This window comes from Bufo gargarizans, chromosome 3 (genome assembly GCF_014858855.1).
Source record: "Bufo gargarizans isolate SCDJY-AF-19 chromosome 3, ASM1485885v1, whole genome shotgun sequence".
In the NCBI taxonomy this organism is placed as follows: Eukaryota; Metazoa; Chordata; class Amphibia; order Anura; family Bufonidae; genus Bufo; species Bufo gargarizans.
In genome coordinates this window covers 276,772,232-276,788,020 of record NC_058082.1, presented here as the reverse complement: position 1 = coordinate 276,788,020, position 15,789 = coordinate 276,772,232, and the positions used below count along the sequence as shown (strand labels likewise).

Genomic DNA, 15,789 nt, shown 5'->3' with positions numbered 1-15,789 from the left:
GAAAATCAGTTTAATCATTCCTGTAAATTAGATTGATTTATTGTGCATTCTGGATTACGGCTCACGTTCCAGAAAATTGCAGCAAATTAGCAGGTGTGTAACTATGGGGCCCAGCCAGTGAAGATAAAGGTGAGATAATCAGTCTCTCAGACTCATTGCTTTTATTAAGGTTGATTTTATACGGACATGTGTGGTCCGGGAAAAATAGTCCATGTGATGGACGTATTTCACAGACCAGCCACGGCTCGTCTCAGCCAAACTCGCTGCATCATAGGGCTCTATGATGCTTTGAGTTCCAGCCCAACTGAGGGTTTACCATCCCATATGCAAGGTATGCTACAGGACACTAGCCCCTGTGTCGGGCTGGAACTCAGAGCATCAAAGAACACTGATGCAGCGAGTCCAGATCAGTATCTGAGGAAAGGGATTTAGGGATCATTATTTCAGAAGACTTAAAGGTAGGCAGACAATGTCATAGAGCAGCAGGAAATGCTAGCAGAATGCTTGGGTGTATAGCAAGAGGAATTACCAGTAGAAAGAGGGAGGTGCTCATGCCGCTCTACAGAGCACTAGTGAGACCTCATTTGGAGTATTGTGCGCAGTACTGGAGGCCATATCTCCAGAAGGATATTGATACTTTGGAGAGAGTTCAGAGAAGAGCTACTAAAATGGTACATGGATTGCAGGATAAAACTTACCAGGAAAGATTAAAGGACCTTAACATGTATAGCTTGGAAGAAAGACGAGACAGAGGGGATATGATAGAAACTTTTAAATACATAAAGGGAATCAACAAGGTAAAAGAGGAAAGAATATTTAAAAGAAGAAAAACTGCTGTAAGAGGACATAGTTTTAAATTAGAGGGGCAAAGGTTTAAAAGTAATATCAGGAAGTATTACTTTACTGAGAGAGTAGTGGATGCATGGAATAGCCTTCCTGCAGAAGTGGTAGCTGCAAATACAGTGGAGGACTTTAAGCATGCATGGGATAGGCATAAGGCTATCCTTCATATAAGATAGGGCCAGGGGCTATCCATAGTATTTAGTATATTGGGCAGACTAGATGGGCCAAATGGTTCTTATCTGCCGACACATTCTATGTTTCTATATTTCTATGTCGGGAAATGCAGTCATTATAGGGACCAATTTTTTCCCCTACTACCAATGTCTGTGTTAAATCACCCTAAGGGAGAATGCACACGGCCGTGAGCGGTCCGTGGTATCCCGGCCTGGCATCCTGCTGAGAGTAGGCGCGCACAGCGTTATTGGTTGCTATGACGCCGTGCGCTTCATGCTGCCGCTGCACTACAGTAATACACTCGTATTGTGTATTACTGTAGTACAGCGGCGACCTGTGTGAAGTTGGCACCCCATGTTCTTAAATTTCAAAAAGAAATACACCATTCGTTTGTGCTGCGTTTGTGCTGGTTTGTGCCGCAAAAATGAACGTTTGTGCCGGTTCGGTTCCTGAGATATTGCGCGTTAGATTTTTATGAAGCCCCGCCCATTTTCCACCCCATGTTCTTAAATTTCAAAAAGAAATATACCATTCGTTTGTGCTGCGTTTGTGCTGCAAAAATTAACGTTTGCGCCGCTTTGGTTTCCGAGATATTGCGCGCTTAATTTTCTGAAACCCCGCCCATTTTCCACCCCATGTTCTTAAATTTCAAAAATAAATACACCATTCGTTTGTGCTGCGTTTGTGCTGGTTTGTGCTGCAAAAATGAACGTTTGCGCCGCTTTGGTTTCCGAGATATTGCGCGCTTGATTTGCTGAAACCCCGCCCACTTTCCACCCCATGTTTTTAAATTTCAAAAAGAAATACACCATTCGTTTGTGCTGCGTTTGTGCTGGTTTGTGCCGCAAAAATGAACGTTTCTGCCGGTTCAGTTCCTGAGATATTGCGCGTTAGATTTTTATGAAGCCCCGCCCACTTTCCACCCCATGTTCTTAAATTTCAAAAAGAAATACACCGTTCGTTTGTGCTGCGTTTGTGCTGGTTTGTGCTGCAAAAATTTACGTTTGCGCCGCTTTGGTTTCCGAGATATTGCGCTCGATTTGCTGAAACCCCGCCCACTTTCCACCCCATGTTCTTAAATTTCAAAAAGAAATACACCGTTCGTTTGTGCTGCGTTTGTGCTGGTTTGTGCTGCAAAAATTTACGTTTGCGCCGCTTTGGTTTCCGAGATATTGCACTCGATTTGCTGAAACCCCGCCCACTTTCCACCCCATGTTCTTAAATTTCAAAAAGAAATACACCGTTCGTTTGTGCTGTGTTTGTGCTGGTTTGTGCTGCAAAAATTTACGTTTGCGCCGCTTTCGTTTCCGAGATATTGCGCGCTTGATTTGCTGAAACCCCGCCCACTTTCCACCCCATGTTTTAAAATTTCAAAAAGAAATACACCATTCGTTTGTGCTGCGTTTGTGCTGCAAAAATGAACGTTTGCACCGCTTTGGTTTCCGAGATATTGCGTGCTTGATTTGATGAAACCCCGCCCACTTTCCACCCCATGTTTTTAACCCTGACTCTAGACCCCCCAGGTGTGCTGCAGCTTGCCCCCCTCCCGCCCCCTTTCACAACTTTTTTTGGGGCACAAGCATATTATATATTTTTTTCGGCGTACTCTGACTGTGGCCGGGACTCTTAGCGTCACTGTTAGCGCATCGCACGCCCCACCGCTGATCAACTTCGGACGGTTGATCAGCGAGTTTGAATTTTAAAAAAAATCACATTTTTGGGCCTTTTTTTTTTTTTTTTTTTGTCTGTAAGGTTTAGGGTAAGTTCTCGAACACCCGTCCCCCCACACACACGCCGGATGTTCTAGGCGGCATATGCCCAGCTTGCCTCCGAGTCCGAGAGCCCCAGTGAGGACGTGGATAACCCCACTTTCCTTTTGTCATCCGCGTCCTCCTCATCATCTAGCAATGATGATGAGACCCCAAGGCGGCGGAGACGCCGCCAGGTGGAGCAAGGAGACCGCCATGCTAGGGACCCTGTGGCCCACACTAGTACGAGAAGCTCTGGGGCTTGTACTAGTTTTCCGGCCCACCAGTTAAGACCACCGGAGCCCCCTACCGGTGAACTTGTCTGGTATACCCCAGAGCGTTTTGAGCCCGTGATTCCTGATTTTGTAGGCCAACCAGGAATCCAGATTTCCACAGTGGGCTTCACTGAATGCGACTACTTTAGTCTTTTTTTCAGTGACCCCTTTGTGAATCTGATGTTGGAGCAGACGAACCTGTACGCCCCACAGTTCATTGCTCAACATCCGGGCTCCTTTTTGGCTAGGCCCGGTGGCTGGACTCTGGTCTGTGCAGCCAAGATGAGGACGTTTTGGGGCCTCGTGCTGCATATGGGCCTAGTCAAGAAACCCAGTGTCAGGCATTACTGGAGTGGGGACGTCCTCTACCAGACCCCACTTTACAATTATGCAGATAATGCAGCATGTCCCCCCCAAGGTGATCCTGCCTATGACCGCCTGTACAAAATCAGGTCGGTCATCGATCACTTTGGGGCCAAATTTGTGCAGGTCTATGTACCTGGAAGGGAAGTCGCGGTTGATGGAGTCTCTCATTGCTTTCAAGGGGAGACTTATTATCCGCCAGTATGTTCCCTCTAAGCCGGCGAGGTATGGCGTGAAGCTGTACAAACTTTGTGGGAGTACCTCAGGGTGCACTTACAAGTTTTGTGTGTACGAGGGGCGAGATTCCCGTATTTAACCCCCAGAAGGTTCCCCCACTCTGGGTGTTAGCGGGAAACTTGTGTGGGACCTTATGCACCCACTGCTAGATAAGGGCTACCACCTGCACGTGGATAACTTTTATACTAGTATCCCCATAGTTTTATATCCGATTGTCAGGGGCTAAAATGGGGAAGGGGAACATAAATGTAGTACTCCATGGAAGTGTGGTACTCCTTGAAGCAACCAATAATCAGAGGACCGGATGATCGGGGCACGTGTCACATTGAGTGGTGGTAACCCTTATTTAGCAGTGGGTACATAAGGTCCCACACAAGTTTCCTGCTAACACCCAGAGCGGGGGGACATTCTGGGGGTTGAATACGGGAATCTCGCCCCTCGTACGCACAAAACTTGTAAGTGCACCCTGAGGTACTCCCACAAAGTTTGTACAGCTTCACGCCATACCTCGCCCACTTAGAGGGAACATACTGGCGGATAATGAGTCTCCCCTTGAAAGCAATGAGAGACTCATCAACCGCGACTTCCCTTCCAGGTACATAGACCTGCACAAATTTGGCCCCAAAGTGATCGATGACCGACCTGATTTTGTACAGGCGGTCATAGGCAGGATCACCTTGGGGGGGAAATGCTGCATTATCTGCATAATTGTAAAGTGGGGTCTGGTAGAGGACGTCCCCACTCCAGTAATGCCTGACACTAGGTTTCTTGACTAGGCCCATACAGGGCCGGCGCTACCATAAGGCAGACCAAGCGGCTGCCTTAGGGCGTGCCCTGCGCAGGGCGGAAGAACGGAAGAATGAATGAATGCCGTTTTTTTTTTTTTTTTTTTGCACTTGCTTGTGCTGCAGCGCCGCCACCGGGCCCATATGCAGCATGAGGCCCCAAAACGTCCTCATCTTGGCTGCACAGACCAGAGTCCAGCCACCTGGCCTAGCCAAAAAGGAGCCCGGATGTTGAGCAATGAACTGTGGGGCGTACAGGTTCGTCTGCTCCAACATCAGATTCACAAAGGGGTCACTGAAAAAAAGACTAAAGTAGTCGCATTCAGTGAAGCCCACTGTGGAAATCTGGATTCCTGGTTGGCCTACAAAATCAGGAATCACGGGCTCAAAACGCTCTGGGGTATACCAGACAAGTTCACCAGTAGGGGGCTCCGGTGGTCTTAACTGGTGGGCCGGAAAACTAGTACGAGCCCCAGAGCTTCTCGTACTAGTGTGGGCCACAGGGTCCCTAGCATGGCGGTCTCCTTGCTCCACCTGGCGGCGTCTCCGCCGCCTTGGGGTCTCATCATCATTGCTAGATGATGAGGAGGACGCGGATGACAAAAGGAAAGTGGGGTTATCCTCGTCCTCACTGGGGCTCTCGGACTCGGAGGCAAGCTGGGCATATGCCGCCTAGAACATCCGGCAGGCCATAGGGGAGTGTGTGTGTGTGATAAACTTTATTTGGTGTGCGTGTGTGGGGGGGGGGACGGGTGTTCGGGAACTTACCCTAAACCTTACAGACAAAAAAATAAAAAAAAGGCCCAAAAATGTGATTTTTTTTTTATTCAAACTCGCTGATCAACCGTCCGAAGTTGATCAGCGGTGGGGCGTGCGATGCGCTAACAGTGACGCTAAGAGTCCCGGCCACAGTCAGAGTACGCAGAAAAAAATATATAATATGCTTGTGCCCCAAAAAAAGTTGTGAAAGGGGGCGGGAGGGGGGCAAGCTGCAGCACACCTGGGGGGTCTAGAGTCAGGGTTAAAAACATGGGGTGGAAAGTGGGCGGGGTTTCATCAAATCAAGCACGCAATATCTCGGAAACCAAAGCGGCGCAAACATTCATTTTTGCAGCACAAACCAGCACAAACGCAGCACAAACGAATGGTGTATTTCTTTTTGAAATTTTAAAACATGGGGTGGAAAGTGGGCGGGGTTTCAGCAAATCAAGCGCGCAATATCTCGGAAACGAAAGCGGCGCAAACGTTAATTTTTGCAGCACAAACCAGCACAAACGAACAGTGTATTTCTTTTTGAAATTTAAGAACATGGGGTGGAAAGTGGGCGGGGTTTCAGCAAATCGAGCGCAATATCTCGGAAACCAAAGTGGCGCAAACATTAATTTTTGCTGCACAAGCCAGCACAAACGAACGGTGTATTTCTTTTTGAAATTTAAGAACATGGGGTGGAAAGTGGGCGGGGTTTCAGCAAATCGAGCGCAATATCTCGGAAACCAAAGCGGCGCAAACGTAAATTTTTGCAGCACAAACCAGCACAAACGCAGCACAAACGAACGGTGTATTTCTTTTTGAAATTTAAGAACATGGGGTGGAAAATGGGCGGGGCTTCATAAAAATCTAACGCGCAATATCTCAGGAACTGAACCGACAGAAACGTTCATTTTTGCGGCACAAACCAGCACAAACGCAGCACAAACGAATGGTGTATTTCTTTTTGAAATTTAAAAACATGGGGTGGAAAGTGGGCGGGGTTTCAGCAAATCAAGCGCGCAATATCTCGGAAACCAAAGCGGCGCAAACGTTCATTTTTGCAGCACAAACCAGCACAAACGCAGCACAAACGAATGGTGTATTTATTTTTGAAATTTAAGAACATGGGGTGGAAAATGGGCGGGGTTTCAGAAAATTAAGCGCGCAATATCTCGGAAACCAAAGCGGCGCAAATGTAATTTTTGCAGCACAAACCAGCACAAACGCAGCACAAACGAATGGTATATTTCATTTGGAAATTTAAGAACATGGGGTGGAAAATGGGCGGGGCTTCATAAAAATCTAACGCGCAATATCTCAGGAACCGAACCGGCACAAACGGACATTTTTGCGGCACAAACCAGCACAAACGCAGCACAAACGAATGGTGTATTTCTTTTTGAAATTTAAGAACATGGGGTGCCAACTTCACACAGGTACAGCGGCGGCACGAAGCGCACGGCATAATAGCAACCAATGACGCCGTGTGCTCCTGCACTCAGCAGGAATCCAGGCCGGGATACCACGGACTGCTCACGTTCATGTTTATTCGGCCTAAGGGTACTTTCACACTAGCATTTTTCTTTTCCGGCATGGAGTTCCGTCACAGGTGCTCTATACCAGAAAATAACTGATCAGGCATATCCCCATGCATTCTGAATGGAGAGTAATCCATTCAGGATGCATCAGGATGTCTTCAGTTCAGTCGTTTTGACTGATCAGGCAAAAGACAAAACAGTAGCATTCTACGGTTTTATCTCCGGCGAAAAAACTGAAGACTTGCCTGAATGCCGTATCCGGCATTTTTCCCCATATGAATGTATTAGTGTATTATTCAAAATACCGGATCAGTGCGCAGACCAGTAAAAATGTGAAAAAAGATACAAGACAGATCAGTCTGTCCGCCTGACAAGCGGAGAGACTGATTCGTTCTTGCAATGGTGGGGTGGCTGTGTGTTGGATATAGGCACAGCTTCTAGTATATCAGACCATTGATGCGGATGCGGATCCGTCTCACAAATGCTTTCAGTCACATCAAAATCGGCGGATCCGTCGGGCAGTTCCGACGACGGAACTGGCAGCCGGATCACACTGCCGCAAGTGTGAAAGTAGCCTTAGGCCTCTTTCAGACAGGTGTTGCGGAAAAATGTGCGGGTGCGTTGCGGGAACATGCACGATTTTTCAGCGCGAGTGCAAAACATTGTAATGCGTTTTGCACTCGCGTGAGAAAAATCGCGCGCGTTTGGTACCCAAAAATCGGTGTTCTGTAGATTGTATTATTTTCCCTTATAACATGGTTATAAGGGAAAATAATAGCATTCTGAATACAGAATGCATAGTAAAATAGCGCTGGAGGAGTTAAAAAAAAAATAAAAAAAATATTAACTCACCTTAGTCCAGTTGATCGCGCAGCCCAGCTTCTCGTCTGTCTCCTTTGCATTCATTGCAGGAACAGGACCTGTGGTGACGTCACTCCGGTCATCACATGATCCATCACCATGGTAAAAGATCATGTGATGGATCATGTGATGACCGGAGTGACGTCACCACAGGTCCTGTTCAGCAAAGGAGACAGACGAGAAGCCGGGCTGTGCGATCAATTGGACTAAGGTGAGTTAAATTTTTATTTTTTTTATTTAACCCCTCCAGCGCTATTTTACTATGCATTCTGTATTCAGAATGCTATTATTTTCCCTTATAACCATGTTATAAGGGAAAATAATAATGATCAGGTCTCTATCCCAATCGTCTCCTAGCAATCGTGCGTGAAAATCGCACCGCATCACAGAATGTGAAATTAAAACAAAAACAATTGCTTATTGTTAATAAGATGATAATGCAGTAGATAAAAGGGAAGAAAATCAGTCACAAGTTGCAACAGATTGATTCTCTATGGTATGTTAGTGATTAAAATTAGCTATAATTATGTATTTTACTTACAGAAATACATTCAAATAGGTGGAATATGAGATATACAGGTATAACGTCAGACACAAGAGCAGCTATTTCTCTAAAAAATAAAATAAAATCTGTTAAAGGATTTATTGCATATTAATTGCTCATTCAACTGTTTTTGTATCACCCAGACTTTCCAGGAAGGATATACGGGGTCCCGGTGGTTGGATAGCCACCAGACTGCAGCCTATAATGTAGACATTTGTGGTCATGTATAAAATGTAAAGAGTTGTTTATTTTATTGAATCTTGTTGAGTATAACACCCCTGTGTAAGGGTCCATTCACACGTCCGCAACTTGGGTCCGGATCCGTACCGCGAATTTTGCGGAACGGATGCAGACCCATTCATTTTCAATGGGGCCTGAACGGATGTGGACCGCACACTATGTGCTGTCCGCATTTGCATTTCCGAATCTGCACTTCCGGACCCGCAATTCCAATCCCCCAAAAAATAGAACATGTCCTATTCTTGACAGAAAAGGCATTTTCTATTATAGTGCCGGCGATGTGCGGTCCGTGAAATGCGGAACGCACATTGGCGGTGTCCGTATTTTGCGCATCCGCAATTTGCAGACCGCAAAACACCTACCGACATCTGAATGGACCATTAGGTTCAGTTTACACTTCAGTTTTTTGTCAGTTATTTCTATCAGTTATTGTGAGCCAAAATTAGGTGCTAGGAGTAAAAAAAAAAAAAAAAAAAAAAAAGAACACGTGCGGATCTCTTTTCACGATACCCAATTTCTGTGGAGGCTCCACTACGGGTTTTGCCTCACAATCACTGATGGAAATCACTGACGTGTGAATGAGGCTTAAGTTGTACTATATTACTGCATTTAATACATGGCCCTGAAAGGTCTAGGGAGGAAAGAAAGCAGTTAAAGGGAACCTGTCACCAGGATTTTGTGTATAGAGATGAGGACATGGGTTGCTAGATGGCCGCTAGCACATCCACAATACCCAGTCCCCATAGCTCTGTGTGCTTTTATTGTGTAAAAAAAACAGATTTGATACATATGCAAATTAACATAAAATAGTCATATCTTACTTGTGTGACCAGAGAAGAGTCATATTTTCAAGCTCTGACTCATCTCCGGTTAATTTGCATATGTATAAAATCGGTTTTTATAAACCATAAAAGCACACAGAGCTATGGGGACTGGGTACTACGGATGTGCTAGTGGCCATCTAGTAACCCATGTCCTCAGCTCTATACACAAAATCCTGGTGACAGGTTCCCTTTAAGATGACCATACACCATAGATTTATTAAGCCAATTATCTAATGTGCATGGGGGCCTCCTGACTCGACCCCAGTGAAATTATGTTGGGGGAGATAAGGATAGGAAAGTTGGATTTCAACATGCTAAATCCTTTTGTTCTTGGAGAGATATGTCGCTGCCAGAGGGTTATTTTTTGTCTCAACATAAAACAGGTTACTACCTCACCATGATTCTGGACAGTCAGCTTAGTCCAGCATCCAGGATCTGACAATGTATTTCATTGCAGCATTAAACTCTGACAACGGGAGAATGTGGGGCAGTAGGAAAAAAAAAAATAGCAATCTGTATGTATTACTGCAGATAACAGTCTAGGATTGTGGTGACGGATTCTCTTTAATTACATATGCTTTATACAGTATATAACAATAGAAACACATAATCTCATAAATTTATTTAAAGAAATCAATGGCATATCGCTAGGATATGCCATCGATGCCAGATAAGTGCAGGTCCCACTTCTGGTACCCGCTCCTATTTCTAGAAATGAAGAGAGGGCAGCTGCTAACGCACTTTCTCAGCTGTTTTCAGAACTCCCATAGCAGTGAATGGAGAGCATGCCCCACATGAGCAGTGTGCGCTCCACTTCAGGGTCCTGTTCTGAAGATAGGAGTGGGCCCCAGAGGTGGGACATGCACCTAGCAATATGCATCAATGTCTGAGATTGGAATATCCCTTTAAATCCCTAAATTTCCCACATCCCTCAAAAAATATCCTTTTCTGTTTCCTCTCCCTTCCTCTGACATATCTAGACTGTTATTCAAGTCTTTCTTTCCATACCAAGTAGACAATTTTTTATCAAATCAAGCAGCTTCTCGTTTCTCTAATAATTAAACAGGATTTCCGAGAGTAGAATAGCGATGATCTGCAGTGATGGCCAGTTCGCCGTGTTCGCCCACGAACACATGCAGGCTGCCATCTTAACTCACAAGTCCGGCGAGGCACAGGTAAGCCCTTACCTGTGCCGCGAGCCGGTCTGAAAACAAATGTGGTCACCGGGAGCAGGCAGTTCCGAGAACAGCCCGATGTAGGCCCCCGACGGCTGTTCTCAGAACTGCCTGCTCCCGCTGACTGTATTCGTTTTCAGACCGGCTCACGGCACAGGCACAGGTAAGGGCTTACCTGTGCCTCGCCGGACTTGTGAGTTAAGATGGCAGCCCGCATGTGTTCGTGGGCGAACACGGAGAACTGGCCATCACAGATGACCTGTCCTCAGAATAGGTCATCAATATTTAATTAGTGGGGATCCGACAGCTGCTTAAAGAGGCTGCATCCCTCTGTTGAGCAATGTGGCCTCCTCGCAGGTTACCAAGCTCAGTGCCGTTCATTGTATAGGGGAGGTGTTTGGTATTGCAGCCTCAGAATAGGTCCACTCACTTAAATGGGAAGGAACTGCGTCTAGGCCATGTGACCGACAAACATGACATCACTTGCCGAGGGAGAGGAAGCATGGCCTATTCAAACAGTCGATTGGTGGGGATGCCGGGAGTCGGACTTACACTGATTACATATTAATGACCTGTCCTGAGGATAGGCCATCAATATTTTACTTCTAGAAAACCGTTTTAATATAGTCTAATAGTTTAACACAGTGATGGCTAACCTCTGGTACTCCAGCTGTGGTGAAAATACAACTCCCAGCATACTCCATTCACTTCTGTGGAGTTCTGAGAACAGCCAAGCAAGTGCACATCTTGGGAGTTGTAGTTTTACCACAGCTGGAGTGCCGGAGGTCAGCCATTACAGGTCTAACAGGATAAAGAAAATGCTTTCTAGCAATAATAACTCATCAAACGTACCCATCACTAGTGAATACATAGGAAAATACATCCTTCAAGGACGCAAGCAGGATAATATCTATAATAATGAAAACAGCTGTGAAGGACAAAGATATTGACATATTAATTTGTGTGGTCCCCCATGGAATCGGTCTTTTTGCTCACACGTGATTTAGATAATTCTACAGCTTTAATGTCTAACTGAAGGCCAGAAGATCGCATGCAGATCTGGTGTGCTGCCCACTGCGGAAAGCACATTCATATGGCATTGAGAGTCCTGTAAGCTTAGTGCTTTGTCCAACAACATAAAACAGAAAAGCTTCAGGTTTCTCTACCGCTATGGGGGCTCTGCGGTATCTTACCCACGGTAGTCTCATAATTATATGTATGGGCATTTTGAATGTCTGCTATGTTCCCTCCATTTGTATTGTGCCAAATATAACAAATCTCAGAAGATACAGGTAACAACGAAATCATATGAAAATAATAATAATAAAAGAATTACAGGATAGTGGACTTAAAGGGAACCTGTCACCGGGATTTTGTGTATAGAGCTGAGGACATGGGTTGCTAGATCGCCGCTAGCACATCCACAATACCCAGTCCCCATAGCTCTGTGTGCTTTTATGGTGTAAAAAAAACTATTTGATACATATGCAAATTAACCTGAGATGAGTCCTGTCCCTGAGATAAGTCAGGGACAGGACTCATCTCAGGTTAATTTGCATATGTATCAAATAGTTTTTTTTACACCATAAAAGCACACAGAGCTATGGGGACTGGGTATTGTGGATGTGCTAGCGTCGATCTAGCAACCCATGTCCTCAGCTCTATACACAAAATCCCGGTGACAGGTTCCCTTTAACTGAGACATTGGGAAGAGAATAGACCAGGCATCCTCAAACTGCGGCCCTCCAGCTGTTGTAAAACTACAACTCCCACAATGGCCTGCTGTAGGCTGATACCTGTAGGCTGCTCGAGCATGCTGGTAGTTGTAGTTTTGCAACAGCTGGAGGGCCGCAGTTTGAGGATGCCTGAAATAGACCATCACTTACTGTAAATGTAATGCTCCTTAGCTTATTGTCACATTAGATACATAAATGTGACGCATTTCAGCTCTACCAGAGCCTTTTTCACACATGCATACCCCTCGCCAACAGTCACCAATAAACAATTAATAAACATTTGTTTATTGGTTACTATGGTCATCATTGTGAGGCAGGCAGGGTATTTAAATACTGACCGTTTGGTGAGGGCTATGCATGTTTGAAAAAGGTTCTAGTTGAGCCAAAATGCCGTAAACTCGAGTGTGAAACTGGCCTTAGACAGTTTTTTATGCCTTGTCCGATAAGGGGGTGTGGTTATGAGAAAAGGGGCATGGATTTGTATGAAAATGGGTGTGGCTTAAACTCACCATTGTGTGCCAAATATATGGCAGATAAGGGCCATGAACTAAGTCTACATACTGGATAGGTGGTGCAATGTTAGACTACACATGTGCCAGATTTATCATTCAGCATCTGCCACTGTGATGAATCTCGCACAATTTAGGACTGCCTGTCTACAGTTACACTGTAAACCTTTTACACAGTATTAGTACATCTGCCCTGATGTATAAAAATAATGTTTTAGCATTGTGTTCATTTGATGAGAATGTTTAGCGAGTAGCTTTTTTGACATGTGAAGACCCAGTTCTTTACATTCCCACACTGGTGGTAAATTGGGAAATCTGGAAGCATGTCATTGATTGTTGATGCTGATGAGACAGGCATGCCTATTGTAAGCCTTTGGCCTCATGCACACGACCGTTGTTTGGTTCCGCATCCAAGCCGCCGTTTTTGCGGCTCTGATGCAGACCCATTCACTTTAATGGGACCGCAAAAGATGCGGACAGCACTCCGTGTGCTGTCCGTTGCTCCGTTGCGTGGCCCCGCAAAAAAGAAAAATAGAACATGTCCTATTCTTGTCCGTTTTGCCGCCCGTTCCGTTCTGCAAATTGCGGAAGGCACACGGGCGGCTTTCGTTTTTTGCGGATCTGCGGTTTGCGGACCGCAAAAAACAGAACGGTCGTGTGCATGAGGCCTTTGGGTGTGATATTCAGACCATTTAGCTACATATTTATTTTATTACAAAAATACCTGTGATGAGAAAAGCAAGCATCATGGACCTCTTTGCCCGTTCAATATTTCCCGCACCAAGGGCATTGCCTACTTGTACACTGGTAGCCATACTTATACCATATGGAATCTGTAAAAATGTAGATTACTTTCTGAAAATTGCACATGTAAAGAAATACATAATTGTAAACCAGATGCAGTAGATGTCTCCTGAGAAAATACATTAGAATGGTACCTGAAGAACTTTTTGCGTGTCTCTGCCTGCTGCATAATAGAGAAACCGTCTAACATTGTACAAGAAGAGACACCATGCCTCAGATTGACTAATGCTCCATCTATCTTTTAGACAAGATGGTCAATTTTGTGCCAAATTCAGGAGCCAATGTCCTAATCCTTAGTGAATGTGCTGTATTGTTAGTGTTAGATTATTTTTGTGACTTGTATGCCATTATACACTAATTAATCCTTTGTGAATTTTGTGTTTTATTTTTTTCCTTTATTTCACGCCATGTTGCAACACTGTGCACCACTTTTCTCCTTTTTGCAGTAATTAGCACAATTCCCGACAAGCAGAGCAGAGAGGAGGATGAGGCAGCTCTTTACCTCAGTGCTCTGAAATAACTTGTCCTGCTGTGTGATTAGCACAGGTTTTGTGTGTACTAATAGGACGGCGGCCATTTTATTTCTCCTAATGATTGCTGCCCAGACAAAATGAGCCATTATAACTAATGAAAGGTATTTGGGAATATATATATATATTTTTTCTTAATTCCCAGAGAACCCCTTTAAAGCCTTATTTACATGTCCGTGTCAGTGCTCAAGTCCGTGAGCAGGTGGTCAGTGATGCATCCGTGAAGCTGTCTGTGAAGGATCCGTGGGTCCGTTTTTTGCTGTCCGTGTGCCATCCGTGTTTCACTGACACTGGGCAGCTGAAAAATAATTGTCAAAGCATCTCTTCTTAATGATCCGTGAAATACGTGGTTTTCACGGATTCATTGACTATAATGGGCGCGAGGGATCCTGGAACACGAACCAAGATAGGACATGCATCTGTGCTGAAAACACGGACCCACGGACCGTGCTAAAATACTGATGTGTGAATACACACAATCAAATGAATGGGGACGTGTGCTGTCCGTGGAGAACAGGTACAGCACACGTACGTGAAACACTGACGTGTGAATGAGGCTTAAGGGACATCTGTCAGCATATTCATCCCTAATTATCCAGGCATAATTGCCTGGTATGGTTGATCCCACAGAGTAAAAGCATGGTTTTGTTCTGTAAATCTGTTGCGCCATTCATGAGGAATTCAGCATGTAATGATTATACAAATGAGCATCCTGCCTGGTCCAGAAATCATGCCCTTCCACTTGATTGACAGGGCCAGGCATCTGGCAGATGACTACTGCACATGTGCTGATGACATCATCCTTGATCCGGAAGAAGAGACATTCGGTTTGAGAAGACGTCTATTACATGACTTGACTAAATGATCATGAGTTCTGAAGAAATCTGTGCAGTAGAACTCTGCGCTGGTTGGGAAACAGAAGTATTGCGTATTTGCTGATAATGTAATCTATGGCACAGAAGCTGGATTACTGGGCCAGGTAAGATTCCTTTCCCTGTCAATCAAGTGGAAGGGAAAACGATACGAAGTTGCCGAGCTAAGGTGCACTGAGAGGCTCAGGCTTGCACCTCAGTGTACTGAATATCTAATTTGCATAATCAGTACAAGTTTAATTCCTCATGAACGGCACAACAGATACAAAGGTAATATTTAACAGACTTGTCTGGCACTGAATTTCAAGTGCAACATTTTAAGACAATTCCAAATTCATGCAAACTAGGCCAGTAATCTGAGACAAGAAAATGTAACAAAAACTGTCTAAAACATTTAGCGCTCTGGGATGTCTGAAAATAGCCAAGGGCACTCGCTCAGAAGTCCCACAGCAGCAAATGGGGAGCAAGCCACACAAGCGCGGCCACCTATCCATTCACATATGGGATTTTTCCGAAAATAGTCAGTGCTCGCCTATTTTTGTCCCATGACGGTGAATGAACGGTGGAGGTGCTTGTGCAGCTTTCTCTACCTTCATTTCAGGGTCACATTCTGGAGATAAGTGCGGGTCCCACCTCAGGTACATTTGTGCCATGCCCTTGTGATATGCCATCAATATCCCACATGGGAAAATCCCTTTAACTGCTATTTGCATATGGATTATGGCTGGGCTACACAGGCGTCTCGCGACCAAAGATGGCAGTGTAGCAGTGTAACTGAAGCAATGAATGGGATCACAGCATAACTTGCAAGTTTTCTGTGACTGCAACCCCAGAATTGCACACAAAAAAAAACCCCAGCAGGTTTGGTTGGGCGACAACTGTTGCACCCAAGATCGCAGTGTAGCCCCAGCATAAAAAAATAAAGCATGGACAGCAAAGTGAAAAGTATCATTAGATTCAGCTGAGCTAGCCCTACAAGAG

At 45.1% G+C, this 15,789-nt stretch overlaps 1 protein-coding gene across 1 annotated transcript in view; it reads right to left on the bottom strand.

The window, feature by feature from the left end:
• LOC122931854 (multidrug and toxin extrusion protein 1-like) overlaps nucleotides 1–15,789 on the bottom strand; it is a 74,571-nt gene that overhangs the window by 24,637 nt on the left and 34,145 nt on the right. Inside the window, exons 11-13 of the mRNA XM_044285908.1 lie at nucleotides 13,327–13,435; nucleotides 11,210–11,285; nucleotides 8,116–8,185 (exon numbers count right to left, since the gene is read on the bottom strand). Coding sequence (XP_044141843.1) covers nucleotides 8,116–8,185; nucleotides 11,210–11,285; nucleotides 13,327–13,435 — 255 coding nt within the window. The remainder of the gene's footprint in view (nucleotides 1–8,115; nucleotides 8,186–11,209; nucleotides 11,286–13,326; nucleotides 13,436–15,789) is intronic.